At 42.5% G+C, this 27,956-nt stretch overlaps 1 protein-coding gene across 2 annotated transcripts in view; it reads left to right on the top strand.

Annotated features, from left to right (window-relative positions):
• The window catches only part of TTLL5 (tubulin tyrosine ligase like 5), a 259,783-nt gene that overhangs the window by 221,383 nt on the left and 10,444 nt on the right, over positions 1–27,956 (top strand). For both annotated transcript variants that reach the window (XM_034993230.1, XM_034993229.1), the window contains one exon: positions 7,842–7,924. In XM_034993230.1, the coding sequence (XP_034849121.1) occupies positions 7,842–7,924 (83 nt within the window). The remainder of the gene's footprint in view (positions 1–7,841; positions 7,925–27,956) is intronic.

Genomic DNA, 27,956 nt, shown 5'->3' with positions numbered 1-27,956 from the left:
AGTAAAATCTCACAGTTCAAAGGATGAGAAGAAGGTAAACCATATAATACTAATTAGAAGGCACATGAGTATAGCAATAGATAAAATAGAATTAAGCAAAAAGCATTATAGGAATAAAGAAAAGCACTGGTATGCAATTAACATCATAAATTTAAAATATATAAATCAAATGCTGGCAACAGTATAAGGAAAAATTGAAAAATTATCAATTGTAGTGGGTGATTTATTTAAATCTTCTATCAGTAACTGATAGGTCCCTCAAACAAATTTCTGAGGATTTGTAATATTTGAAATGCGGAGTAACAGTCTGGTAAGTGGCTTTTCGTCTTTTTCTGACCACCACTTATAATAAAAAAATAAATTTTATATGCAACATAGTAAAAATATCTATATTATGTATGTGAAACAGAAGTTTCACAAAATACTATTTCCTATTCTTTTAAAAATGCTGATGGGGTCCCCTAAATTGATTTTACAACCCCCTTATGAGTCACAACTCATAATCTGAAAAACAATAGCTATGCATAGACTCCTGCATCCAAAAGGGAGAATATATCTTCTCTTCAAGTACGTGTTCACAAAAATTCAACACATACTATCACAAATGAAGGCTCCATACATTTCAAAAAAGCCCATATCAAACTGTTCACACTTTTTAACCATAAATACTCTTTAATTAGGGAAAATCAAAAGGTAATTTTTAAAAAAACGCTCATGTGTTTGAAAATTTTTAAAAATGCAGTACATAATACCCATGTGTTAGAAAGGTAATCATAATAAAAATCATAAAACACTTAGAACTGGATGCCTATGGAAAGTGCTGTAACTTTATTAAAAAGACAAGAAGGACAGGGCGCCTGGGTGGCTCAGTCGGTTAAGCCTCTGCCTTCAGCTCAGGTCATGATCCCAGGGTTCTGGGATCGAGCCCCACATCGGGCTCCCCGCTCAGCGGGGAGTCTGCTTCTCCGTCTCCTTTTACCCCTTCCCCCCCACTCGTGCCCTCTCTGTTTCTCTCTCCTTCTCTCTCTCAAATGAATAAAATCTCTAAAAAAAAAAAAAAAAGACAAGAAGGATTGAAAATAAGTGAGATAATCATTTAACTTGAAAAACCGTAAAAGGAACAACAGAGTAAATTAAGATCAAAATAATGAAAATACAGAAGTCACCTAGAACAGCCAACATGTGGGAGAACAGGAGAGAACAGTGCCTCCAGCAGTGTCTGGTACATGGTAGATGCTCATTCAGCACTTGGTGAAGGAACGAGTGAAACTGACAATAAACCACAGAGGGGATCACCTCTGGAGAGACTAATACCGTAAATTAAAAAAAAAGAAAAGACCCACAGAGATAGTATTAGGAATAAAAAGGAATATAGCAGCAAATATAATGGATTATGGCTTAGATAACGTGTAGTATATTTATAAAATGGAGTCTTGTGCACCACTACTGCACAGAAGTGGACCTCACGAAATGTATCTTGAATTGGTTCTGGAACCAGATCCAGATTAATAATGTTCTACTTGTTACTTGCTAGGGATTAGCATATTAGCTTCTGTTTGGCCTGACGGATAAAAGGAAGAAGCACATATACACCTGTGTGCATGTAGGTTGTGAGAAACCTAAGATGATTCATCTGTGAGCAAATGTTTGCTATGAAAAGTCAGGGTACATGTTCCTTTTGGAATTAGTTCTTTAACCTAACTTTCACCTTGAGATTTCTCCTCTCCTTTGGGAATTGGACGAGGTTGGTTGGCACCAGTATTTTATAAAAATGGTCAAGTTTGGGGTTTCTTTTCAGGACCTTCACAAACGCCCCTACGCCTCTGTGCCACAGCCCTGCAGCAAGGTCAGCATTTCTAGCTCTCCTCTGCCTGCGGAATCTTGAGCATTTTTCTTGCATGGGTCCTTCCTTCTATAGAAAGGTCATCCCTGATGTGGTGGCACGGATCCAGCGTAAACTTTTACGAAACCACTGGAACAGAAAACGAGTACCTCTGTGTTAGAGATGTGGAAAGCCTTGAAAAGAACTCGAAGAGAAACAATAGAGCACCAAACCACAGTCAGTCTTGTGAAGTAATGAACAAAACAGATCTTAAAGAAAGGATATCACTTTCAGAAAAGTTTCCACTGATCAAAATAATGGGCAAAAAAAAAAAAACAAACCAGAGGAAACCACAAATAAAAGAAATAAAGATCCACAAAAAAGCATGTCAGAAGCCTTACCAGCAAAATGGACAGTAGGGATTGTGCTTAGTAGAACCCTCCCTGACGGGTGATGATATGTCACATAGGCCGGCTGTATCATGGGCTCCCGATGCCAGTGGAATTCCTAGCCAGCTGTCTGATCAGCATATATTCTCAAAGTAGAGACTAGCACTAGAAGAAATCGTTCAGTAATAGACGTAGACAATACTTCTGCTTATAGAGATATTATTTATTTGTAATGCATTGCTGAACAGTTTCTTTGAAAGGCCCAGAGAGGCTGTTCTCCCTTACTCAAAGTCGGGCCTTTTCTTGGACTTCAGGAAAATGCAAGAGATGGAAGGAGTAGGCAGAGTGAAGGAAGTAAATTGAATTCTGGGTTAGAAAGTAAACACTTAATATTTAACTTTTCAGGTGCTAGCCATGAATCTGTCCAAAGGAAAGATCCTGCCTTAGTTGAAAAGAGCATGTCATTATTAGTGGAATTCTTCTAATTAGACGTCTTCATTGCTGCAATACCTGCTACTAAGGCCATGTGTCTGATGTCAGCGCTGAAGTAGCTCAGTTCACCGGGAAGCCTGCCCTTTGGCGGCTTTTGATAATTACACAGTTCGTTCTGTGGAGACAGGTCTGAACTAAGCCGAGCACCACAGCTGAGACTGTAGGAAGCCTCAAACTCTCGACCTTGGGCTATATCTCAGGCTCCTGCATCTCCCGGAACCCACACCACTTCCAAGAAGAGCAATTAACACCATGGGACTACGTAGTCACATCTAGCACTCTTCTTGGTTTAAACTCTAACTTCTGTATAGTATAAAATTACTGGCACTTTTCTTGTCCCATCTTTTCAGTATTCCTCTCTGCAAAACTCTTGATACTTTTAGAAGTCACTTTTCTGAGCTCATCTTAGAGCCGCCTCTTCGTATTCCTTATGTACTATGGTCAGCAAGCACCAGGTAACGGGACTGCACCAGACAGAACGTGTAGCTTTGCACATTCAGCTCTCCAGAGAGACAGAGAATGTGCAATGTCAGTAGCACCGGACTCCATTCGACGTTCCTGTTGGGATGGGATGGGGTGGGAGGTGCATCGTTCCTCCCATCTGTCTCCTTTCCCACAAGCCTCCCCCGGGCTGTGTGTTCTTCTCATACAGAGAGCCACGTTAGATGACAGGCCAGCTACTGTATTTGGTGCACAGCTGAAGAAATGGTGGTTTGTTCTGATGCTGAAAAGTGTATATTGGATTTATTGAGAGGCAGTTTGTCAATCTCAAATGAGACCTCTCTTCTTCAGGGAGTTGAAGAGTAATTTTGACCATGAGATTGCTGCCTGGTAGATTGCCACTTAACTACCTTTTGATTTGAATAGCAAATTGCCGTTAACTTCTACGTTCTGAATATGTCGTGGTCCTTCTTCTACAGTTTAGCACTCATATTCCACATTGAATCGGAGTCACCGAGTCACCTGACTTCATAGGCTTATAGCAAATGCAAAGATGGTTAGTATTTCCAAGTAAAAATACCAAATACTAATAAAAGTTAATGTTTATTTAGCCATTAATATAATCCCAGACACTGCACTAAGATTCACCATCTTATTTAATCCTCAACAACCCTATGAGGTATCTTGACATTAAAGCACAGTGACTGACTTAGACAAGCAAGGGAACACATACGTACCTTCCTGTGTAACTATTTCCTAAAACACAGGTGCTCCCAGGAAACCAGCAAAGAATGATTGCAGAAGCAGACCAGCAAGAGCAAATTAACATACAGGCCCTAAACAAGCTGTGGTTCAAAAGTTCTCATTTAGGAGTGGGTTGTCCAGAAACTGGAATGTATTTTCCCAGGGAAATGATGTTATCGTAACACAAGCATATTTACCCCTGGTGTGCCTGAAGTAGTAAAAACACAGACCCAAACCATTTTGTGTACCAGTGTTTTCATGGAAAAATTCACTCTGAATTTCCTCCTGAACGGCTGCTGGACACATTTCTCCACCACTGGGGAAATGGGGAGCCTATGCTAGAAACAGAATCATTAGAAATGTTCAGTCAGAATCAGAGGTGAGTCCCAAGGCCTGTGATAGGAATGGATGGAGAGAGGAGGATGGAAGAGTGACTGGCGCTGGGGACAAAGGGGACGGACGTAGAGGGGCAGGTGATGTTGGGAGAGGAACAGAAGGAAGCCCATGAGGGTGAAGGGTGGGATAAGAATTCCAGAGAGGAGAGGAGAAAGAGTTTGAGGATCCTGAACTCACTAGTTGTAAACACCTAGGGACTGCTCATCCCTCAGGTAGCTCCCTGTTCAGTGCTTTTGTTTCTTCTACAGACTCCAGTGTTTTGCCTGCCTGCTTCCCTTTTACTGTTTAACACGCAGAGCTTCCTCTGTGATCCTGAGACCAGCCCCATGGCTTTTCTAGACTCCACTGCCCCTAATGCGGGCAAGTGGCCCTAAGGTTTTTGTTTTTGTTTGTTATTTTGAGTGGTTTTTAACTTCTATAGAGGAAAGAGCCCATCCCAGGCTCCAGAACATTTCCTTTTTCACTTGGACCTGGAAGAGCCAATATTAGCTACAGATGCTTTGGATAGGTCTTTGGGTCCATAAAGGGCTGAAATAAAATGCATAAGCATTCAGATGTAGCTCTCTGAGGCTGAGGCTTATGGGAAAAGGGAGAAGCCCTCTGTTCCTTTCTCCTTTTTGTCTCCGGTTCCTTTGTCCTCCAAATGAGAGTGGAAAGGAGTGGGTAGGGCCCAGACCGCAGCTTGCTGGAGGGGAAGGGTACAAGACAGTGTGTGATCCTCGCATCACTGCTGGGGTGTGTTCTCAAGGGGCATGTCTCTGTTGGGGGTGTAAGGACCACCTGAGCACCTAAGCATCTGCCAGGGTGTCTAAGTGCTCTTCGTACCACCTTCCCCTTACCCACGAGTCACGTTTTCCTCATTTCTCTGGTGATAGAGATCACTTAGACACCCGGGGAGCTATAAAAAGCCTCAGTTCTCAGGCTTTATCCCAGACCCACTTAGTCAGAATCTCCAAGGGAAGGGCCTGGAAAGCTGTATGATTAATAAGTGATCCCAGGTGGTTCCTGTCAAGGATGTTTGGCAGACACTGCTTGCCTACCCCTCTACCTGGCTGGTCTTTAAAGGCTCCTAGGACATTCTAAACCCCTTTCTGTGTCAGATTCATTATATGTATATGCTGTTTCTTCTCCATGGAAAGCTCTTACCTGTTCCCTACTCTTGGCCAATCCCTGCTTCTCATAACTTCATGACTCGGCTGAAATACAATTTTTTTGGAAAGACCATCCTTGACCACTCTCATCGCCATCTCAGGTTCCCTTGTTCCACCTTGTGCTTTTTCTCCTGAGCACTCATCACATAGTTTGTACCTCATGTACTTGCCTAATCTCTACCTCCTCACTAGTACCAAGCAGAGGTAGTACTTAAGAAGTATTTTTTGTGTGGATGAATAAATGGAAAAACAATGCTAGGAGAAGGGTTTCACAGGTCGGATTGGATGCTGCTCGACAAATAAAGAATTGAGCATATGAAAATTTTAATCTTCCAAGGTAAAATTTTCACACATCAACTAAAGTCAAGGTAGATATGGGTCCAACAAGTAATTTGTATTTATGGGACAATGGATCAGATTTTTTTTTAAAAAAAAGATTTTATTTATTATTTGACAGAGAGAGAGAGCGAGAGCAGGAACACAAGCAGGGGGAGTGGGAGAGGGAGAAGCAGGCTTCCCGCGGAGCAGGGAGCCCGATGCGGGGCTCGATCCCAGGACCCTGGGATCATGACCTGAGCTGAAGGCAGACACTTAATGACTGAGCCACCCAGGCGCCCCGAGATTATTTTTAAAATAATAAATGCCTAATGTGCGTAAAATGTGATATTAGGAGCTATGGATACAACAGTGAATAAGGCTGATACAGTCTCCGTCTTTATGGAGCTTTTTAGCAAGGATAACATATTAAGCAACCAGTTGCACAGTCCCATAATTTTGGTAAATGCAATGAAAGAATTACAAATCTGTAAGAGCCTGTCATAGGGAGACCCGGTATGGTCTGTAAGGTAATCATAGAATTTCTTTTTTTTTTAAGATTTTTTATTTATTTATTTATTTGAGAGAGAGAGAATGAGATACAGAGAGCATGAGAGGGGGGAGGGTCAGAGGGAGAAGCAGACTCCCTGCCAAGCAGGGAGCCCGATGCGGGACTCGATCCCGGGACTCCAGGATCATGACCTGAGCCGAAGGCAGTCGCTTAACCAACTGAGCCACCCAGGCGCCCAATCATAGAATTTCTAAGACATGTGGCTGGGGAATCTGGGCCCAAAGCATCCAGTATACTTTGTCCTGTCTCTTGTCCGAGTTGACATAAGGGGAGGTGCCTCTCTATAATGGTTTCTCAACCTCAGCACTGTTGATGTCTTGGGCTAGAAAATTGCTTGGGGGCACCTTCCAGGGTACCGTAGGAGATATTTAGCACCATTCCTGGCTCATACCACCAGATGCCAGTAGGCCCCACAGTTGTGACTACCACAGATGTGTCAACATTGCCAAATGTCCCTTGTGGAAGGGTGGGGGCAAAATCTGTCCCTCCTTTGTACCTCAGTTGAGAATCACCGGTCCACATGAAACTTGGTTTTTTAAAAATGCCTTTACTCCTGATTTATTCAAGTCAATACTGGGAACATCATTTATTCATTTGATAAACAAATGTTTGTTGAGTGCTTATGAGGTGCCAGGCACTGTTGTAGGCACTGGAGATACAGCAGTGGTCACAGCCTGTGCTCGCTTTCTTTTTTTTTAAGATTTTATTTATTTGAGAGAGAGAGAATGAGAGACAGAGAGCATGAGAGGGAAGAGGGTCAGAGGGAGAAGCAGACTCCCCGCCGAGCAGGGAGCCCGATGGCGGGACTCGATCCTGGGACTCCAGGATCATGACCTGAGCCGAAGGCAGACGCTTAACGACTGAGCCACCCAGGCGCCCTGAATTAGTAATATTTAAAAATCAGGAGCTTTCACATCAAAATCTGGATTTCTGACTTCATATGAAAAATTAAATGTGGCGACAAGGTCTACATCAAGAGATTAGTACTGGCTACTCCAAATTAACAGTTTCTACTACTCCCGGTTATCCCCCATTTATTGTCACTGCTGCTGTTTTTATTTATTTTTATTTTTTATTTTTTTTAAAGATTTTATTTATTTATTTGAGAGAGAGAATGAGATAGAGCATGAGAGGGGGCAGGGTCAGAGGGAGAAGCAGACTCCCCAACTGAGCAGGGAGCCCAATGCGGGACTCGATCCTGGGACTCCAGGATCATGACCTGAGCCGAAGGCAGTCGCTTAACCAACTGGGCCACCCAGGCGCCCCATTCACAGCGTGTGCTTTCTTGAAACTACATTCCAGTGGAGAGAGATAGGCAAGACATTTTCATATTTCAGAAGAAGGGATAGGTTGGTCATAGCAGTCCTTTCTGATAAGATGACATTTGCACAAAGTCTTGAAGGAAGCAAGGGAACGAGCCACATGAGAGCGCACCAAGAGCAAGAGGCAGAGCCGTTGGAGGGCGTGTGTTTGATCTCAGCCTTCCGTCTGCTGATCTAACCAAGCTGCTTGTGTTTCAGAGGCTCCTCCACAGAAGGGCAGCTGAACGGACTCCAGAGCAGCTTTAACGCTGCGGCCTTTGCGCCCATCGCCAGCTCCGCAGGTTAGTGGGCACACCGGCTCCTTCCGCGGCCGGGGTGACAGGGCGGGGTGCCGCGCTGGGCATATTCTCACTTCTGCCTCTGGAGAAACATGCAGTTCAAAGAACGAAGAAGCATCCGGGCCTTTGAAGCGTTGGCAGATGGGCACTTGAGGATGGAATGGTTTTCCAGAACTAGTTCGAGGTAGATGACATTTCTCGGTCTGGGAGAGTGTAATCAGATTTGCAGCATTTAGGAAAAAGGTCTGTAACTGACTGGTGTTCCACTGTTGATATAGGATCCCCACATGCAGTACCTCCCACTAACTCCTCAGCACGATGGAGCTGTGGTCTTTGATCGGGGTCCTATCGTGCTAATGTAATGGCCTGTTGGTCTATTGCCAGGTGCTTACTGAGGTCTTAAAGCCTCTTAGTGTAGGTACCCACGTATAAGTCAGACAGCATTGGTCCAGGGGGAGTTTTCTGCGAGGACCAATTCGTAAAAGCATACTAATAAGTAATCAGAAAATTAAAATCACGTGGATTCCATTCAACAAATATTTCTTATTGAGCACCTCCCATGGAGAAAGTGAGATGGTGGGCACCGAGGGACCTCGAGGGTGCACCAGGCAGACCCTGTGGTCAGGGACCTTACAGACTCAGGAAGAGAAGAGAGTCAGCAGGGAGTGGCTCCAGGCTGGGTAAATCTCAGGTACTGGGGATGCATAGAATAACTGTAGACAGCACTGGCTGAACATCTGGTGTGTCCGGGACAGTTTTGAATGCTTTACATGTGATAACTCATTTGTTCACGAAACAGGCATAGAACAGGAACTGTGTTCCCGATTTCACAGCTGAAGAAATAAAGGCATAGATTATGAAACATATCCAAAATCTCATAGCTAGTAAATGGCGGGGCCGTATTGGAACCCCAGCGACTTGGCCTGGGCTTTCTAGGGGAAGAAACATCTAAGCGAAGGGTTGCACGTTGACAGGTCCCCCAGGAGAGGGGAGGCATGGAGCCGAAGGAGTTTCGGGAAGAGGGAACAAGGCCTGCACAAACGGGGGCGGGGGGTAGCGGGGTGCAAATGTGCTGTCTGCGAGCCCTCCTGTGTCACCATGGCTGGGGACTAGAGCATGGGCAGGGAGCAGCAGGAGAAGAGGTCGTAAGAGGTAACAGGGCCGGTTTGTGAGCCATGTAGGGAACGTAGTTCTGAGTGTAAGAAGCAGCCATCAAGGAGTCTAGGGCCAGGGTGTGGAGGGTGTGTGTGTGTGTGTGTGTGTGTGTGTGTGTGTGTGTGTGTGACATAATAGACCTTCAAATGATTATAAGACCACTGCGAAGCCTGGTTAGACTGTATCATGGGGATTATTACATATATCGCATAGGCTTACTGTGGAACTAAAGGACACAATATACAGAGAAAGGCTTTATAACGACACCCAGGGCAGGTAATGATACAAGAGTATAAAGATTTTGCTCTCCACTTAAGATCTTAGAGCCTGAATTCAAGAAATATTTGATGGGTGTCTACTTGCCCCTCCCCTCCCCCCAAAAAGAATTACTAGAATATGGTCGTTATTTTTAAGGAAGTAAAACTTCCCACTGGAACTGTTATGGCCTGGGAAATGGGTGGCTGGGAGAATTTTGCACTATAGACAGCTGAGTATCTCTATCCAGCAAATTGCTGCAGCCAGAGAGGGTTGCAAAGCAAAGGAGATGCAGGAAACCTGCCTACTGCATTTGCATGTCTAACTGATGTGTTAAGTACAGAATTGAACTCTCTGCATGCGCTCTGGCTGGGGAAGTTGGAAATTTGAGGAGCCAGGTGGCTCATACTCTCAGCATCTCGATCATGAATTAATATTTATTGACTGGAGTTATCTGTTAAGAGATTTTGTAACAGTTGTAATGCATTCAGTAGCAGCACAAAGTCGCAGAGCAAAGAGAAGTTGTGTATCTCCCTGGATTCTAATATCTACCTTTTCCCTGCTTCTGCCTTAAGACAAGTGTGTTCTTCTCGCCTTATTTAGGCTGCCTGCTGCTTACTGCTTTTGTCTCCAATGACTCTGGGCCTCTAACGTGCCTTGAATTTGTTTCTATTCTGTGCCTTTCCTGGTGTTCCTGATGCTCAGTTAAAGAAACACTGATGAACATGGTATAGTGAGTCTCAGGCATTTTCCATACTTCCTAATAAACATTTTGCCTTAGCGGTACAATGCTAACTAACCCCATTAGAGTTATTTATACAGCTAGTAAGTAGCTACCTGGCACTCCAGTGTTTCAACTACAAAGCATGTGCTTTTCTATATGACACGCAGATTTAAAGGTGTTATTCTAGGGGTTCAGAAGGGTGTCCTACAAAAAGGAGGGTAGGTTGCTATTAGAAACATTTTTCTTTAAACCCACAAGAAGGGAGAACAACCCCCATAATAAGTCAAAGTTTACATGTCTCTCAGAGATGGGACGTTTGTACCTCAACAGGAATCGCTACACTGACTTTGAAAGGTATTTAGCCCCTGTCTGGTCCAGTTAACTCAGTTGGTTAAACATGGTATTATTGAGTGCATGAATATAGCAAAAGTCTGTTTCCTGGCCCCTTGACCCTCTACAAGTCTAGCCAACCAGGCCTTAAAGCTGTGTCACTTTGTTCGTCGGGCGCCTGAATGAGATACTCGTTCATCCCAGCACACTGTTGAAAAACAACTCCAAATCCTTTCCCACTGATGGTGACCTAGCGACATTGTTCTTCTAATTATGAACATTAAATGAGGTAGTGAATGTGAAAGCTGCTAGCAGAAGGCCTGGAATGCTCCACGAATGTTACTTTTTCCTTGACTTCTCTACTTCAAGCTAAACATTCTGACTTTGCTATGGAAGGGAAGGTGTAGAGTCAGCAAATTGGGAAACTTGAGAAGGATGCTAGAGTGAGGGCCTTTGGCTCAAAGCCAAAGCCATTGGCCTCCGTTCTTTATAACCATGACGTTCTTGAGTTCTGAAGTGGCGATAGTGAACTAAAATAGCAGAGAGCCACAGATTAGATAACTGGCATTTCTCTCATGCTGACTTGATAGTGTAAACCACCATTCTTATAGGGTCTGAGGCCATACCAGCTGCCTTCATCCCTGGCCTTAGCTTCTGCCTACGCCTTTTCTGTCCTGGAGCCCAACCTTTGCCTGCCCCCCACCCCCGTTTGTTGATGTTGTTGTTGTTATTGTTGTTGTTTAAAGCTCTTACGGGTCTGTAGTTGGTGGAAGGATTCTTACTGCCTTTTGAACACCAATGCTGGATTTCATTTACAAGAAGTGAGAAACAATGTCCTTGTTAAGTATCGGTTATTTTGGGCCTTGGTAAAATGCACTTTAGCTTTATCCTCTTTCTTTGCATGGGGCCAGGGCAATAGCACATCAGTGTGACTCTGACTGCCCACTTCACTGTCTCTCCATGTGACGAGAGAAGGGAACTTGTTTTAGTACAGAGTAAACCCAGTGGAGCGTAAACTCTGAGGATCTAGAAATCACTTTAATTTTCAAGCGAAATTATTTGCCTGGCAGTTCTCAGCAGAATGACCTATTTTTATTATTAGATTCTTATTCCTTTCACCAAGCGTTATATAGTTGTCATGGATCCTGGATGGATCTGGAGTATAATAGATTAATAATGAAAATAAATAAAGCTCTTGAGATGCTTGCCCTAGTGACTTATATCCTTTATTGCTCCCAAAGTGTTCTTCTCTCCCCGGAGCCAGAGGGGTAAGAATTTGGGTTGATTACCCACTCTTACAATGTTAGAAAGCAAAGGGCACAGATTTGGTGTTTGGCAGGAAACTTGGTGTCAGCACCTGGGCAAACGATGATCCCCTAAAACCTAGGTTTGTTTGTTTGTTTGTTTGTTTTTGGTTTTTGGTTTTATTTTCTTGAAATACACATAGCTGTTTATTTTCTCCTTTCTTTATGTTCTATGTATTTCTCAATCTTCTCTTTCCTTCTTTGGTCCTTCTGTCACCCGCCACCTAATGCTATATTCTGGGCAGTTTTCCAGGCCTGGTGTCCCTTGCTATTCTTCTCTCTCGTTGTTGTCCTATCCTAAGACCTAGTTTTAGATTTGACCTCTTGTCCTTTCACCAAGATCAAATAAAGTGTTAAGTGGGGATTTTTTTTACATTTTTCAGGATCTTTGGAAGCTCCCCAAGTTATTTTCGCCAGATCCAAACCCTTGCCCACACAATCTGGAGCCCTTGCTACAGTTATAGGACAGAGAAAATCAAAGTCGGTGAAGTCAGGGCCAATTTAAGGTAACAGTAAGAATAAGAGCATATTTTTTAAGGATAACTTGCTGACTTTATATCACAGCAAGAGGCTTAATAGCTATCAAGAGAAGTGATAGTTTCTCAGAATGACAAAGAAATTGGCATTTTATAAAACCAGAGCTCAGAAGGACTCCAAAGTGTGGGTCAAAGTTAAGCTACCGTTAGCTTGCTTCTGTACTGGCCTACCAGTAGGTGGCGCTGTGGCAGTAAGAAATTTCCTTACTATTATGGAGGCTTTTGTTTAAAAATATGGGGACATTGAAGCCAATCAAAGAAAGAAACTAAAACCATGATTGAGTTATCACAGGTAAAGAGTAACAGAATACATTGGAAAACATGATATTTGAAGGTCAAATTGCAATAGCCTCTAAAGAGAATGAATATTGTTAAAGATACTTTTTATTAAAAAAGAAGGCTTTTAGATTAGAGTTGTGTAGTTTGTGAACTGGACTTCCAAATAATGGGAGGCAGGAAGGAACAAAATTTTTTTAAAAAGGTTTTTTTGGTGAAGTCGATTAATTAATTATGCTTTCTTCTGAGTTAAGATAAGCATATGCTGTAAGTGGCAGCCAAACAAACTGTAAACCCCAGTCTACCACCCACCCGTAAAAATCTCCAACACTGAAGGGTTGGCCTGACTTGATCTCGTGAGGCTGTACCCACACCACCAGCGCTGCCCCACAGTGTTTTGTTCCCAGCCATGGCCTTCAGAACTTTCCAGAAAATTCTATGAAACCACAAGGTTTTGATGATTCCTTTCCTCTTTGCTCTACCGTACACACTAAAGCATTAAAGGCACACCTGCTATGAGCTTAATACCCTTCTTACCTCTAGGGGAATACTTACAAACTTATTTGAGAAGCATTATTCATCAAAATACCCCAGGAGAGCAAAGGAGGGAGGAAAATTATTTACCCACCACAGGATTCATTTACATTGGATCAGAAAGCTTCAAATATCTTTCCCCAGCCCATCTGAACTCTTTCCAAAAAGGAATGAGAAGAGAGAAAGGAACACCAAATCCATGGCTTGGTCATCTACCAAAATGTACCAGAGAAACTGAAAACAACCAGAGTTCTATTGGTAATACTTCACCAATGGTCCTTTATTCTGATACGAAGCAGCCTATCCAGTGATGAACAACTAATAGAATATAGAAAACTAAAGTGAGAAGGTCCATATTTCCTTGAGGAGACTGGCAGCCAGAAGAATGAATGTGACACCAAGCTCCAAACTAAACCAATGACCTGCCAAGAAGTACTAATATCCATCAGTTTCCAGGACTGTGAGACTTGGACCTGCCACAGTTGTAATATCACTTTCCTTGAACCTATTTCACTAATATCCCTTACAATCCACCCAGAACATTACATGGCAAAATAGGATCATCAGCAAAGAAGCCTTGGGAAAGAGCCCATCTCTCAACACTTAAATCTGTTGCAAACACAGCCCTGCGGAGCCTGAGCTGCACATAAGCTAGGGATAGGTGATGCTGTACTTTGTAATTAGCTGAGGTGGTGAGACCTCATGCCAAGTGTGTATGGACTCAGAAAACAGAGTGGGTCAGAGGGCCTCTGAAGGATCAGCCTCCCATGGTACAGCATAACTGCTGGAAGGCTCCAGAGGCAGCCCATGGCCATCTGCCACCTGCCACCTGCCAGGCTGAATAGGAGAAATAGGTAGTGTACGAAGTGAAGGGAGAGAACCCTAGAGTCCATAGCCCATCACCTGGATGCTTGCTTTCTCCTTGTGAATGGGGTGTAGGCAGAATCACAGCTTGGGCAGAGGTCCCTTCAGCCGCAGTCAAAAATGAATGTTATTACCAGCTGTAACAGTCCTAGAACCCCTTCATATGTGGGTTTAGGGAGGCAGACAGGAGATGAAAAGATTGAAGTGTGTTTGCATAGCATGTTATCTAAGACTGAGAAAGCATCAGTTGTCTTTATCAAAGAATGAGGGAGCCACACCGGAGGATACTGGGGACTAAGACTCTCAAAGATTCCCACTCTGCTGCCCCACGCAAGGGTCGTATTTAAATATATGCACGATTTTGTGTCTTCTTAGATTCTGTAGTGTCTCTTTGGCATCTCTTCATCACAGAGCCAGTTAACTATGTTTCCTGTATTCTTGATGCTTTCCCATTTGGGGCCTTACAGAGCCAGGGAGAGACTGTAGCCCAGAGCCCACCAGAATTATTAACACTAGCCAGTCTTAAGCTGTTTACTCTGCCCTGCCTTGCCTTTTCCAGGGAAATCCCAAATAAGGCTCTGGCCTAGACTTTCTCCTCACTCCTGTCTTCCGTCTCCTGACCACACTGGTGTTTTGCCCTGTGAGGCCTGTAGTGACCCTCTCTCTGGGACCCTGAGTATAATCAGCTTCTTTCTGCCAAGCCTCGTTCTCATCTCCTCCATAGCCACACTGACTTGACCATACCATACCCAACTCGTACATTCTTAGAACACATGGCAATAGAGAGAGTATCTTTAATGTGCCTTGCAAGGAACCAGGAAAAAATCTGAATCAATTAGATTTATATCACCAAGTTCTAAGCAACCGGTCACAGCACTCACTTCATGATAGGCTGTATTCTACAAGTGATGTTTTAACAGTATGTGGGATGCTAGTCTCAGTCTGGCTGCAGCCACACAAGAAGGATGTGGATCCCTCTACATGGCCAGATCGCCTGGCTGTCAGCCATTGAAATTTCATGCTTTCCTGTCCTGAGGCCTCTTTCTTTTCAGTTAGTAACTTTCTACGTTCAGAAACAAAACTCAAGCATAGCAGAACAACCTGGTTAGAAGTGGGGGAGGAAACAACCTGGCTTTCAGTTTGGAGGAAGTAGGGGGATACTTCTAAGATCCCACCCAAAGGGGGATCATTTGCCTTAAAGAAAACCAGGGAACTCTATTTCTGAAATAGATTAAGAAGTGGACCACTGAGAGAGATAACATCAGAAAATTGATATCGTCTCTTGCTGAGCTGGCAAACTCCCAAGAGAGGAGTGATGATTCTTCAATTGTTAACAATTACTACTTTGTTATGAAGAGCAGTGGAAAGTGCAGTGGCCCCTTTCTCAAATTACATTTATGTTACAGAAGCACACACACACCCACTGGAAAAAATGCTTGGCACCCTGGGTGGTTAGACTTGTGCCTACCACCCCAGCTTGTAGCAGATTCGTATTGTCCTGTGTAATATCCATTCACTTTGGGTGGAAAAGGATCCTGTTTATTCTTGTATTCCTGAACTGGGCAGGTAACCAGCATAACATTGCCTTACTTTGTGAGTTTTTATACTTATCACTACAAGTTATCAGTCTATACTCTGTGGATGTGTGGAACCCACACATCTTGCTTCTGGTTTCAAAGAAATGCTTGTTATAGGCACATACCTTTGCTTTACCATCCTTATATCCTCAGGTCATAATTGCTCCTAAAAGTTCTAAAGAAAGAAAATGGCATGCTAAGCCATGCCTGTCTTTGGAAAAAGCAAGCTTTGTACATGGAAATATTTACAACTCTGCTTGCCCGATCTGTAGAATTTACTGGGCCCCAAAGTGTGTGGGTGGGTAACTGTAGGGCGTGGAGAACGGTGGCTTGAAGTGTATTGCTCCGTTGGCATGACAGGCATTGACATTTAGTCTTTCAAATTATAATTATAAAGGAAAAGACTCTGCTTCTCTTGTCCTCTGAATGAAGAGCACCACCAGTAAACGTAAAACAATAGTCTCTTATACCTTCTTTGTGTACTCCTCTTTCGAACATGCTGGCGTTTCCATTCGGAACTCCCGTAGGTATCAGGAGCTCTCTTCTCTTGAAACCTAGAGCCAAGTTAAGTAGTTGTCTGCTTCCAGAGAGGAACAGCTTGAATGTGCGGCATGTCCCCTTAGCTATATGGGTAAAACATAGCATGTATCCCCAGGACAAAAGGAGGACCTAACTTGGAAAACCAACCTGATTGTGAGATGATGAGGTGAATTGAAAGGTCAGCTGGTTAGAAGTTGCTATTTTAGTGTTATTTATTTGTTTATGGTTATCAGGTTAAAAAAAAAATCACTCCTTTTTACATTCAATTGGACTAAAAAGTGACTTTGAGGTGTTTTTCCCCCTTTTCATTCACTTCTCATCTGCTTCCCAGGGAAATTAAGACACATTTTTCATGGGACAAACCCAAATGAAGATGTTTTAGAATTTGACAAGCGTTTTGTTTTTTGTTTTTTGTTTTTTGTTTTTTAATTTCTTATGGCTGAGCTCAAAATGTATTAGGTAATGAATTGCTTGTAGTTAGTCGGGTATCGGAACATGGCATCTTGAAAACCGCAGCTCTTTTTTAGAAATATGACCCCTCGCTGGCCTTCTGTCTTTAGCCATCCTTGCTGCTATTCTCCAAGATAAATTGCCGTTGTGTGTATGTACATGTTCTTACCCTCCTCTTTTACGCAGAGAAGTCGAGTTGTCTCAATAGCCTGTTGATTAATAGAAGAGAGACAGCCTCAGTTCACCTCTGTTAAGGACAGTTAGTGTACACAGGCAGAGCGAACGGTCTCGGGGGGCCAGACCTCATAAAAACCTACAACCTTATTTGGGACAATTAGCAGTGGCTAATCGGTGGCTCAGCAGCGCATCTGTTAGTCCATCCCTGTGCCCAGGTCAGCGGCTGGCTCCCACCACTCTCCCGGGTAGCAAGTCCGCCTTCCTCAGGACCCCACCTCTCTCGGTGGGGTCGTTTCTCTCTCCGTTTGCAGCTTTCAAAGGACAGAATTCGAATCCTTGGCATTCATTCATCCAACAAAGTGCCGCTGGTGTAGAGACCTAAAGGCGGCATGTGCTACCTGCAGACCCGTCCCAGCCTGCCACCAGGACAGCGTGATGATGGGACACAAGCTGCCAGCTTAGGCGTTTCCGGCAGTTTGCTTCAGGCAGCAGGGACAACATACTTTCCATCACTAGCATAGAGTCTTATAAAACCACATACAGTAAAATAACAAAATATAAAGGGAAAATCAAGGCCAAAAGTCAAGATGTTTCACATTTTTCAAATATAAGACCAAATAAAATGATGATAATCAAGGTTAGATTTGGTTATGAGTCTTCTCTAAGTCAAGACAAAAAGGGAAACATGATACATCAGGGTATATAGTTCTCATTTTCAGAAAGGAGGCCATACTCCAGAGGAAAATTAAGCTTTTTCCTAGCTTTTTTTTTTTTTTTTTTAAGATTTTATTTATTTAGTTGAGAGAGAAAGAGTGAGAGAGAGAGTGCAAGAGGGGGTAGGGTCAGAGGGAGAAGCAGACTCCCCGCCGAGCAGGGAGCCCGATATGGGACTCCATCCCAGGACTCCAGGATCATGACCTGAGCCGAAGGCAGTCTCTCAACCAACTGAGCCACCCAGGCGCCCGCTTTTTTTTTTTTTTTTAAGATTTTATTTATTTGAGAGAGAGAGAATAAGTGAGGGGGAGGGGCAGAGAGAGAGAGAGAGAGAGAAACAGACTCCCCACTGAGCAGGAAGCCAGATGCGGGGCTCCATCCCAGGACCCGGAGATCATGACCTGAGCTGAAGGCAGATGCTTAACCGACTGAGCCACCCAGGCGCACCTTCCTAGCTCTTATTCTTTTTTTTTTTTTAATTAACATATAATGTATTATTTGTTTCAGGGGTACCGGTCTGTGATTCATCAGTCTTACACAATTCACAGGGCTCACCATAGCACATACCATCCCCAGTGTCCATCACCCAGCCCCCGCATCCCTCCCACCCCCCCCACCCCATCAACCCTCAGTTTGTTTCCTGAGATTAAGAGTCTCGTATGGTTTGTCTCCCTCTCTGGTTTCGTCTTGTTTCATTTTTCCTTCCCTTCCCCTATGATCCTCTATCTTATTTCTCAAATTCCTCATATCATGAGATCATATGATAATTGTCTTTCTCTGATTGACTTATTTCGCTTAGCATAATACCCTCTAGTTCCATCCACGTCATTGCAAATGGCAAGATTTCATTTTTTGATGATGGCTGCATAATATTCCATTGTGTGTGTGTGTGTGTGTGTGTGTGTATACACACATCTTCTTTATCCATTCATTTGTTGATGGACATCTGGGCTCTTTCCATAGTTTGGCTGTTGTGGACATTGCTGCCTAGCTCTTATTCTAAAAGAAGTATTTCACACGCTTTAGAGAAAGGACACTGAACAAAGCAACAGTGCCCTCACAACACAGCGGTGTGTTTCACGGGGCTACTTCTCGGTGTGAGCTACAGAAAGGCAAAACATGTCAGTTCAAGTCAGTGAAGACAGTTTTCTGAGGGACAAAACCATTATAGTCCAGGTCCCTTTGTGGTCCAATATAATCCAAGGGTAAGATAGTGAATATGTAGAAGGTTGGATAGATTGCATGTGTCTTAGACAATGTTGCAAATAACTTCTCTTGGGTGATTGCTCGGTGAGAGCTAGTTGTGCTCTTAGGCAAGGATGCAGAGGCCTAGTCCTCTACATGGCTCGTTGAAGATGCATGGATGTGCTCTGGAAAGCAGGTGGCAGAGGAAACGTCTTGTGAAAACTGCAGAGCTAAGCCCTCTTCTCACCCATCATGCGGCTGCTCGTTCTCTGTCCCTTTATTCATGTTTAGGCCCCTCTGCCTAGGCATTTCATGCCTGCTTCCCCCCAATAGGGCTAATTCCTATTTGTCCTTCCTCCTTTCTAACCCTAGCCCATTCCCACCCCCAGTATGATTTAGATGCTTTTTGACTGTGTTTACTCCTATCTGCTCTGGCATTGACGACACTCTGGTATCTTTCTGTATTACTTGACCATTCCCGGGTTGTAATTCCCTGGAAGGCAAGGAGGAGATCTCACTTGATTCTGAAACCCTGGGGCCTAGCACAGTGCCCAGGCCATAGTAGGGACTTAAAAAACTGATTGAATGGATGAATGAGTGAATTTTCATAGTTCTCCCAACACCTGGAATCCCTGTCCACATAGACAAATCCTTCTTATCCTCTAAAGGTCCAGTTAGGTTTTGTCTTGTCTAATAATCTATATTCATATAATTAGATTTTATCTTACCATTTTTTAAATCCCTAGAGCACTTACAATTTATGTCACGAAGTTTGGCACCTCATTGTACTTTTGTCATCTTTTATCCTACTTACTCCTTGAGTAAATTGTCTCCAATAAGACCGTAAATTCTGTGACGGCAGGATTACGTTACGTTTGGGGAATCCGTAACAACACCCAAAATGCTTCATTACCTTGTAATATCAGCCCTAAAGAAAATAATACATAAAACACATAAACTTTTTCTGAAAAATAATCTATTCCCCCTGTCTTCCTGGCTTTTGCTTAACCTCAAGTTAAAATGCTTTAACCTTAAAGATTTCATAAATAATGCATTTTATTATTAAACAATCATAAAACTCAGAATAACCTTCCTTATAAATTACCTAGTACAGTATTTCTAGCCTATCAATATTATAAAACTATTTCCTTGAAAACAGAAATGTATCCTTCAGATTACAACTTCTTATACACATTCAGAACCTTACTATAAACTTACTTGTTACAAAGCAGAATTCAGTATAAAGATGTTCTACTTTAGACGACATCCAAGGATCTGACTTTAAGGGAACAAAGTCAAAATGAGATTTAGTTTATTTGAAAAACATCCTCCTTCAGCTTTTGTCCCTCTATACCAACTGATCGGGGCTCTTTGACCTTAAAACACAGATCAGGTTTTGTTTTTGCATTGTCTTTTTTATTCTTTTTTGATTTCTTCGTGAATTTTTTAGACTTCTCCTAAATTGTCTGCTACCTGAAACTGGACACCATACTCTAGTCGTAGAGATCCACCTAGTATTATGTGTAGTGTAAGATGTATCCTCATGCTTCTGGAGTTGTATGTTATACTTCATTTATAGTGTACTATGCTCTCGAAAACAAAAGTTCTCTCAACCCTGACCTCCTACTTTCCCTACTTATTCTTGCTCCAAGTTCAGTGCCGTAGTATGGCGTTTTCTAAAAACTTTAAAAATAGAAGTACCGTACAATTATGTATAACCAAAAAGAACTGAAAGCAGGGTCTTGAGTAGATGTTTGTACACTCATGTCCATAGCAGCTTTATTCATAGTAGCCTAAAGGTGGAAGCAACCCACGTGTCCATTAGTGGACAAATGGATAAACAAGATGTGCTATGTACATACAATGGAATAGTATTCAGCCTTTAAAAAGAAAGGAAATTCTGACACACACATTACATCATGGACGAACCTAGAGGATTTATGCTAACTGAAATGAGCCAATCACAGGAAGACAAATGGTGTATAATTCTACTTATTTGAGGTAGTTAGAGGAGTCAAATTCAGAGACAAAGCAGAATGGTTGTTACCAGGAGCTGGCCAGAGGGAGAATGGGGGATTATTTTTCACTGGGTATAGAGTTTCAGTTTTGTTATTTTGTCTTTCAGTAGGCTCCATGTGGGGCTTGAATTCATGACCCTGAGATCAAGACCTGAGCTGAGATCAAGAGTCAGATGCTTAACCAACTGAGCCACCCAGGTGCCCCCAGAGTTTCAGTTTTTTAAGATGAAAAAAGTTCTGCAGATAGATGGTGCTGATAATTGCACAGTGTGAATGTACTTAATGCCCTGAACTGTCCCCTTAGAAGTGGTTAAGCTGGTAATTTTTCCCTTGTCCCCCACCTCTGGCAACTTTGAACCTGTTCTCTATGTCTATGAGCTTGTTTTAGGGGTTTTTTTTAGATTTCACATGTAAGTGAGATCATACGGTATATGCCTTTTTCTGTCTGACTTATTTTGCTTTAGTAAAATGCCCTCAAGGTCCATCCATGTTGACAAATGACAAGATTTCATTATTTTTTATGGCTGAATAATACTCTGTTGTGTATATGTACCACGTTTTCTTTATTCATTCATCCATTAACGGACACTTAGATTGTTTATACATTTTGGCTGTTGTAAATAATGCAGTGAACAGAGGGTGAACATGCAGTGAATTAATGGTTTTGTTTTCTTTGGGTAAATACACAGAAGTGGAATTCCTGGATCAAATGAAAGTTATATTTTTAATATTTTGAGGAACCTCTGTAAGGTTTTACATAGCGGCCATACCAGTTTACATCTCTGCCAGCAGTGCAACGCTTGTTACTTCTTGTCTTTTTGATACTAGCCATTCTGACAGGTGCGAGGTGATATCTCCATGTGGTTTTGATTTGCATTTCCCTGGTCATTAGGAATGTTGAGCACCTTTACCTCTACCTGTTGGCCATTTGTAGGTCTTCTTTGGAAAAATGTCTATTGGGTTCTTCTGCCGTTTTTATTTTAAGTAGGCTCCATGTCCAGCATGGAGCCCAGTGCGGGGCTTGAACTCATGACCCTGAGATCAAGACCTGCGCTGAGATCAAGAGTCAGATGCTTGACTGAGCCACCCAGGTGCCCCTCTTCTGCCATTTTTAATTGGGTTGTTTGTTTTTACTACTGAGTTATATGAGTTCTTTATATATTTTGGATATTAACCCTATATCAGATATATGATTTGCAAATATTTTCTTCCATTTGGCAGGTTGCCTTTTCATTTTGTTGTTTCTTTTACTGTACAGAAGCTTTTTGGTTTGATGTAGTCCCACTTGTTTATTTTTGCTTTTGTTGCCTTTCCTTTGATGTCAAATCCAAAAAATCATCACCAAGACCCATGTTAAGGAGCTTACCACCTACATTTTCTTCTAGAAGTTTTTTGGTTTTAGGTCTTACTTTCAAGTCTTTAATCCATTTTTTGAGTTAATTTTTGTGTCTGGTTGAGATGTAGGGGTCCAATTTCGTTCTTTTATGTGGCTGTCCAGTTTTTCCAACACCATTTATTGGAGACTGTGCTTTCCCTGTTGTATATTCTTGGCTCCCTTGTCCTAAATTACTTGATCATATATGCATGGGTTTATTTCTGAGTTCTCTCTTCTGTTCTGTTGATCAGTGTGTCTGTTTTTATGCCAATACCATATGTCATACTGTTTTGATTACTATAGCTTTGTAATATAGTTTGAAATCAGGAAGCATAATGCCTCCCTCTTTGTTCTTCTTTGTCAAGATAGCTTTGGCTCTTTGGGGTCTTTTGTGGTTCCATACAAATTTTAGGATTGTTTGTTTTATTTCTGTGAAAAATGCCATTGGAATTTTGATACAGATTATGCTGAATCTGTTGATTGCTTTGTGTAGTATTGACATTTTAACAATATTAATTCTTCTGATCCGTGAGCATGAAATATTTTCCATTTATTTATGTCTTCAGTTTTTTTCATCAATGTCTTAGAGTGTTCAGTGTATAAATCTTTCACCTCCTCAGTTAAATTTATTCCTAAATATTTTATTCTCTTTGATATAATTGTAAATGCAATTATTTTCTTAATTTCTTTTTCTGATAGTTTATTGTTACTGTATAGAAATGCAACAGATTTTTGGATATTGATTTTGTATCCTGAAACTTTACTGAATTCGTTTATTAGTTTTAATAGTTTTCTGGTGGAGTCCTGGAGGTTCTCTATATAATATCATGTCATCTACTAATAGAGACAGTTTTACTTCTTTTCTGATTTGGATGCCTTTTATTTCTTGTGTATGGGTCTCTCTCGGACTTCTAATACCTTGTTGAATAAAAGTGGGGAGGGTGGGCATCCTTGTCTTGTTTTGTTGTTTTTTTTTTTTTTTTGAAGATTTTATTTATTTATTTGAGAGAGAAAGAATGAGAGACAGAGAGCACGAGAGGGAAGAGGGTCAGAGGGAGAAGCAGACCCCCTGCTGAGCAGGGAGCCCGACGCGGGACTCGATCCCGGGACTCCAGGATCATGACCTGAGCTGAAGGCAGTCGCTCAACCAACTGAGGCACCCAGGCGCCCCTTGTCTTGTTCTTGATCTTAAGAGGACAAGCAGTCCCCTCTTTACTATTGAGTATGATGTCAGCTATAGGCTTGTCATATATAGCCTTTATTGTGTTAAGGTGTGTTCCCTCTCTACCCACTTTGTTGAGAGTTTTTATCGTAAATGTATGCTGAATTTTGTCAAATGCTTTCTATGCATCAATTGAGATGATCATATAATTTTTATCCTTCATTTTGTTAATACGGTGTGTCACATTGATCTGCAGATGTTGCTCCATTATTGCATGTGTGGAATAAATCCCACTTGATCATGGTATATGATCTTTTTATTGTGTTGCTGAATTCAGTTTGCTATTATTTTGTTGAGGATTTTTGCATCTACATTCATCAGAGATATTGGCCTGAACTTTTCTTTTGGTAGCCTTGTCTGGTTTTGGTATCAGGGTAATGTTGGCCTCATAAAATGACTTTGAAAGTGTGTAGAAGAGGAGGGAACTCTTCTACATTTTGGAAGAGTTTGGGAGAGATTGGTATTAATTCTTTAAATGTTTGGTGGACTTCATCAGTGAACCTGCGTGGTCCTGGACTTCTGTATGTTGGAAGGTTTTTGATCACTGACTCAATCTCATTTATGTTATGTGTATTTTACCACAATTTAAAAAAGACTATAGATTATGTATGTAATACACCTACTACAGTGTTTGTCACATGATAGGTACTCAGTAAATGGTAGTTCTTACTATTTGTCACAATTCAAAGCACATGGTATCATTAGTTCCCATTATGATCTTTGAGGTCATATTGTTGTTAAACAATGTCAAAAGTTAGGTCCCTTAGAAAGTAAACTCTAAGATGGAGATTAGTGTGCAAGAGGTTTATTAAGGGGTGCTCCTGGATCAATTCCTACAGAAGGGAAGGGAATGGAAGGAAATGGGATTGGACAACGGGAGAAGTTGGGCTGTGGCACAGCGACAAGGAAGGTGTCAGTTGGTGCCACAGGGAGTATAAAGCCAGCCTGTCGGAGCTGCGAGTTGTGGTGAGGTAGCTGGGATACCGCTTTTGTACGTACTTTATGTTGATCCATCATTAGATATGTGCTGCCTGGGAAGAGGACGTGCCCTTGAGAACTAAAACTCATGTTTCCGTGGCTCCTCGTCCGTTCAGACTTATCTCCAGTCCTCTGAATTGAATAAAATTTCCCATGCTGTCAGTCATCTCGGTGAGGAAAGAATCAGGGAATTTTCAGCTGTGGCTACAGTAGTGCTTTTCAAACCGTCCATATTGGAGCGCTAGTTATTTTCCTTTCCAGGCCTGCATGGACTGGTACTTTTATAAAATACACTAAAAATAAATTACTAAAGAAACTAAATAAGAAGGGAATACATCTAACACACAAGCTCAAATTCATTATTATTAGATTCACTAGGCATAAAATTGCTGGCCATTTTCAATAACAGGCTGTAACTGCCTACCTTCAAATTCTAAATTTATCTCATTGTAGACTACTAACCAAGAGTTCTCAGGCTGGTACCAATCCGGGACTCCACTCTAAATAGTCCTGGGTTATAGGACTTTTGCAAAACATTGTTGGTGTCCTTCCTAGCTGACATTGACCATATATACATTGGGTTAAGTGAATGTTGTGCTTCAACCTCGAGACCTGATCTTTGCTGTAATGGGGGAATCCGTAGTTCTCTTCAAGTCTGGCCCGAATCCAGGAATACCATGACCACAGGTTCCAGGTATAAATAGTTCTGAGGCTATTCCTTACTCATGTTTTCATCTGCTTCCTCCTAGAGTCAATTACATAAATGAGGAAAAAGATGGAGTTTATAAGGATCTAATGGATGAAAGGGACAAAGACCGTTTTCTTGTTTTGTTGACCATTAGGCTGCTCCTGTTTCTGACAGTAGGATAACTGACTCATCTCTCAGCATCATCCTCTCAGGACATTTGGTGTCGGGATAGGGAGATAAGAGAACAGGGAAAGGAGGTTTGCGAAGTAGAGTATAACCTTCAGGAAAGAGGTACTAGTAAAAACAAAGGAGCCTTGATATAGTCAAAGAGTTTATCAAGCTTTATCATCTTATTCAGGGAGTTCAACCTAAGCCCATGGTTGTAGCTTTGGTTGATCTATGAATCCCCTGCATTTGTGCCTTTATTCAAGAGGATGCTCAGAGTGACCCCAAAACTAAAAGTGACTTAACTCTCTAGTTTGAAACAGAGATTCGGTTTCCCTACTTGCAAGGAGTCAAGTCACCAAACATTCTCATTTGGACCTACTGTACTAGCTTTTCGCCACATCAACCCTCACCATCCCTGCTCTCTCTTTCTGTTCTCCACATCACTGTGTACTGAACTTTTCAAAATGCAAACTATCTGTTTCTGACACACACACCACTTATTAAAGCCCTTCAGAAAAGCTGACCATTACTCTTAAGATAAAGATAAAACTAGATAAGAGGTCTCACATGGCCTGCCTACCTTTCATCTTGACGTCACACCACCTTCCCTCCATGCTTTCTCCACACTAGCCATCCTGGCCATCTCTGACCTCCCCCCCCCCCACCGTCCCTGGGTCCACAGAGCTTCTGCAGATGCTGTTTCACCCCTCAGGCTCTTCTCCCACCCTTGGGTGCATTTGCTTTCTCTGGCCTCTCTGCCAGGACATGTCCCCGTTACAGAGACCTGTAATGTAGCATTTGTTACAGTTCCTTGTGATTTTCCATTAGTGTCTGTCTTCCTCACTAGACTATGTCAGTGTTACTCACCTTCCTACGCCCCGGGTGAAACAGAAAACCAGGTGTAGAGCAGGCCTGCCGTAGGTATTTATGGTTGAGTGAGTTAGCAGTTCTCTTCCTCACTTAGAGAAAACGAAGGTGCAGAGACTAGGAAACAGCTTCAGTCCACATAATTGACGGTTGGAGAAGCTGGGTTTGAACCCAAATATGACTTCAAAGCCCTTGCTCTTCACTAGTATAATAACAGCGACAATGGTCATTTTATCAAGCACTTGTTATATGCCAGGGGCTGTGTTAAGCATTGTGGCTCTGTCACATTTCATCTTCTCAACCCTACAAAAGAAGGTGGCTTTTTTGTCTAGTTTGCATATGAGCAAACTAAAACTGAGAGAAGTGAAGTACCTTGTCCAAGCCACACAGTCAATGGTGGAGCTGAAATCCAAAGCCAGACAGCTTTATTTCCAGAACTTACTGAGCTGCCTTGTCATATCAAAATGTTAGGCCCCTCAAGATGATTTCATGTTTCCAGCTTCTTTTCCGAACGGAGCTAGGTGGCTGGTAGCCCAACCCTCCAGCCTGAATCTCTCTGAAGTGTCTGATGGTTACCTCCAATCGCTCAGTTAGGGGGATTCCTGGTAGGTGGTGTGGAGGCATATGTGGGCAAGGTGGGCTTGCCTTTCCTCCAACCATTTCACATTCCTTCTTTGGATGGAGCCAGACCTGGGAAGGGGGAGGATAAGGATCAAGGTGGGCTTGTGCCTCCACTCCCACTGATAGGAGAGCTGGGGAAGGTGATAAGCTTTCCCACACCTCCTGCAAAATCTCCGAAGGGGCAGCAGTTCTGACTGGCAGAGGGAACTTAGATGGGAATGGAGCAACAAACCTGTGCAGCAGGAGGGGAGTGAAGGTGGGAGGTGGGAGGGCTGGGGGGGTGGGGAAGAGAGAGGACAGAAGAGCTTTCCCTTCAGATAACAGAAACTCAAAACATCAGTGCCTTAAATAAGTGAAGGATTTATTTTTTTTTACATGTCAGGAAGTTCAGAGACAGCTAGCCCAGCTCTTCAGAGACCTAATGGAGGAGCTGGGCTCCTCTCTTCCGCTCGACCAACCCTAAAGCATTGGTGTTTTTTGTTTTTTGTTTTTGTTTTTTGTTTTTTGTTTTTTTGGTCACAGGGTGGTTCCTTTTGCTACTGGCACTGCGTCCATGTTCCAGGCGAGAAGGGGGGTTGGGAGGAAGGGCAAAAGACAGGTGCCAGCTAAATCTGCCCAGTTTAAAAAAAGCTTCCTTGGAAGCCCAGCAGTTCCAACTAATACATCACTGGCCAGCCCTGGACCCCAGGCCCACTTCTCCTAGCAACAAATGAGTCTGGAGAGGTAGTCTTTTGGCTGGGCACACTGCCTCCCCAAGCAAACTGAGCTTCTCTTATTGAGGGATAAAGGGAGAATGGGTGTTGAGAAACATCCACCAGTTTCTGTCACAACACGTTTTCTTTCCATAGTCTCCTCCCCTGCTGGATGGAATCCATCACCTTTCTCCAGCCCTTCTTCACCAGCTTCTTGACTCTGCTGAGAGGAACACCATTCCTTAACCCTAGTTTGCCCTAGAGCTTGATCTTAGTACGTGGGGGCTGGGGGTACCGGATACCTGGAGGTTTCAGGAACACAAGACAGTCCCTATCTTCCTGGAAGAAAGGTCATTAAAGAGAGGAGGATGGAAAAAAAAATGAGCCATAGAGAAAAAAAAAAGAACCCTATAAATGTGTTTCTTAATTAAAATGATAAATTTGCTCTAAGCATAGTATAAATTTACAGTATAGCACATTCGTTTGCATGAACTATTCACTATTTGCTCTTGATTGTTCTGTAGCAGAATGATTATGTATACTCAAATTATGCAGGTTAACCTTGTTGTAAGTTTAACTTTATTACAATACTAAATTCTTTTCATGTGTGTTGTCTTCCTAAGGTTTTGCTCACAGTACAGCTGCTTCAGAAACTGAGAGAGCTTATTAATGACCCCTGTTTCATTTAAAGAAAAGCTTCCTTGTACTTCAGGTCTTTGCTGAGATTCTCCAAAAAGAATACAGCTGGAGCCTGGTAGTAATGAGTCAGAGAATTTTAAACAGGA

This window comes from Mirounga leonina, unplaced genomic scaffold (genome assembly GCF_011800145.1).
Source record: "Mirounga leonina isolate KUSES-001 unplaced genomic scaffold, KU_Mleo_1.0 Mir_82, whole genome shotgun sequence".
In the NCBI taxonomy this organism is placed as follows: Eukaryota; Metazoa; Chordata; class Mammalia; order Carnivora; family Phocidae; genus Mirounga; species Mirounga leonina.
Note: the sequence above shows the minus strand (reverse complement) of the source record. Positions and strands in the feature narration are given on the sequence as shown.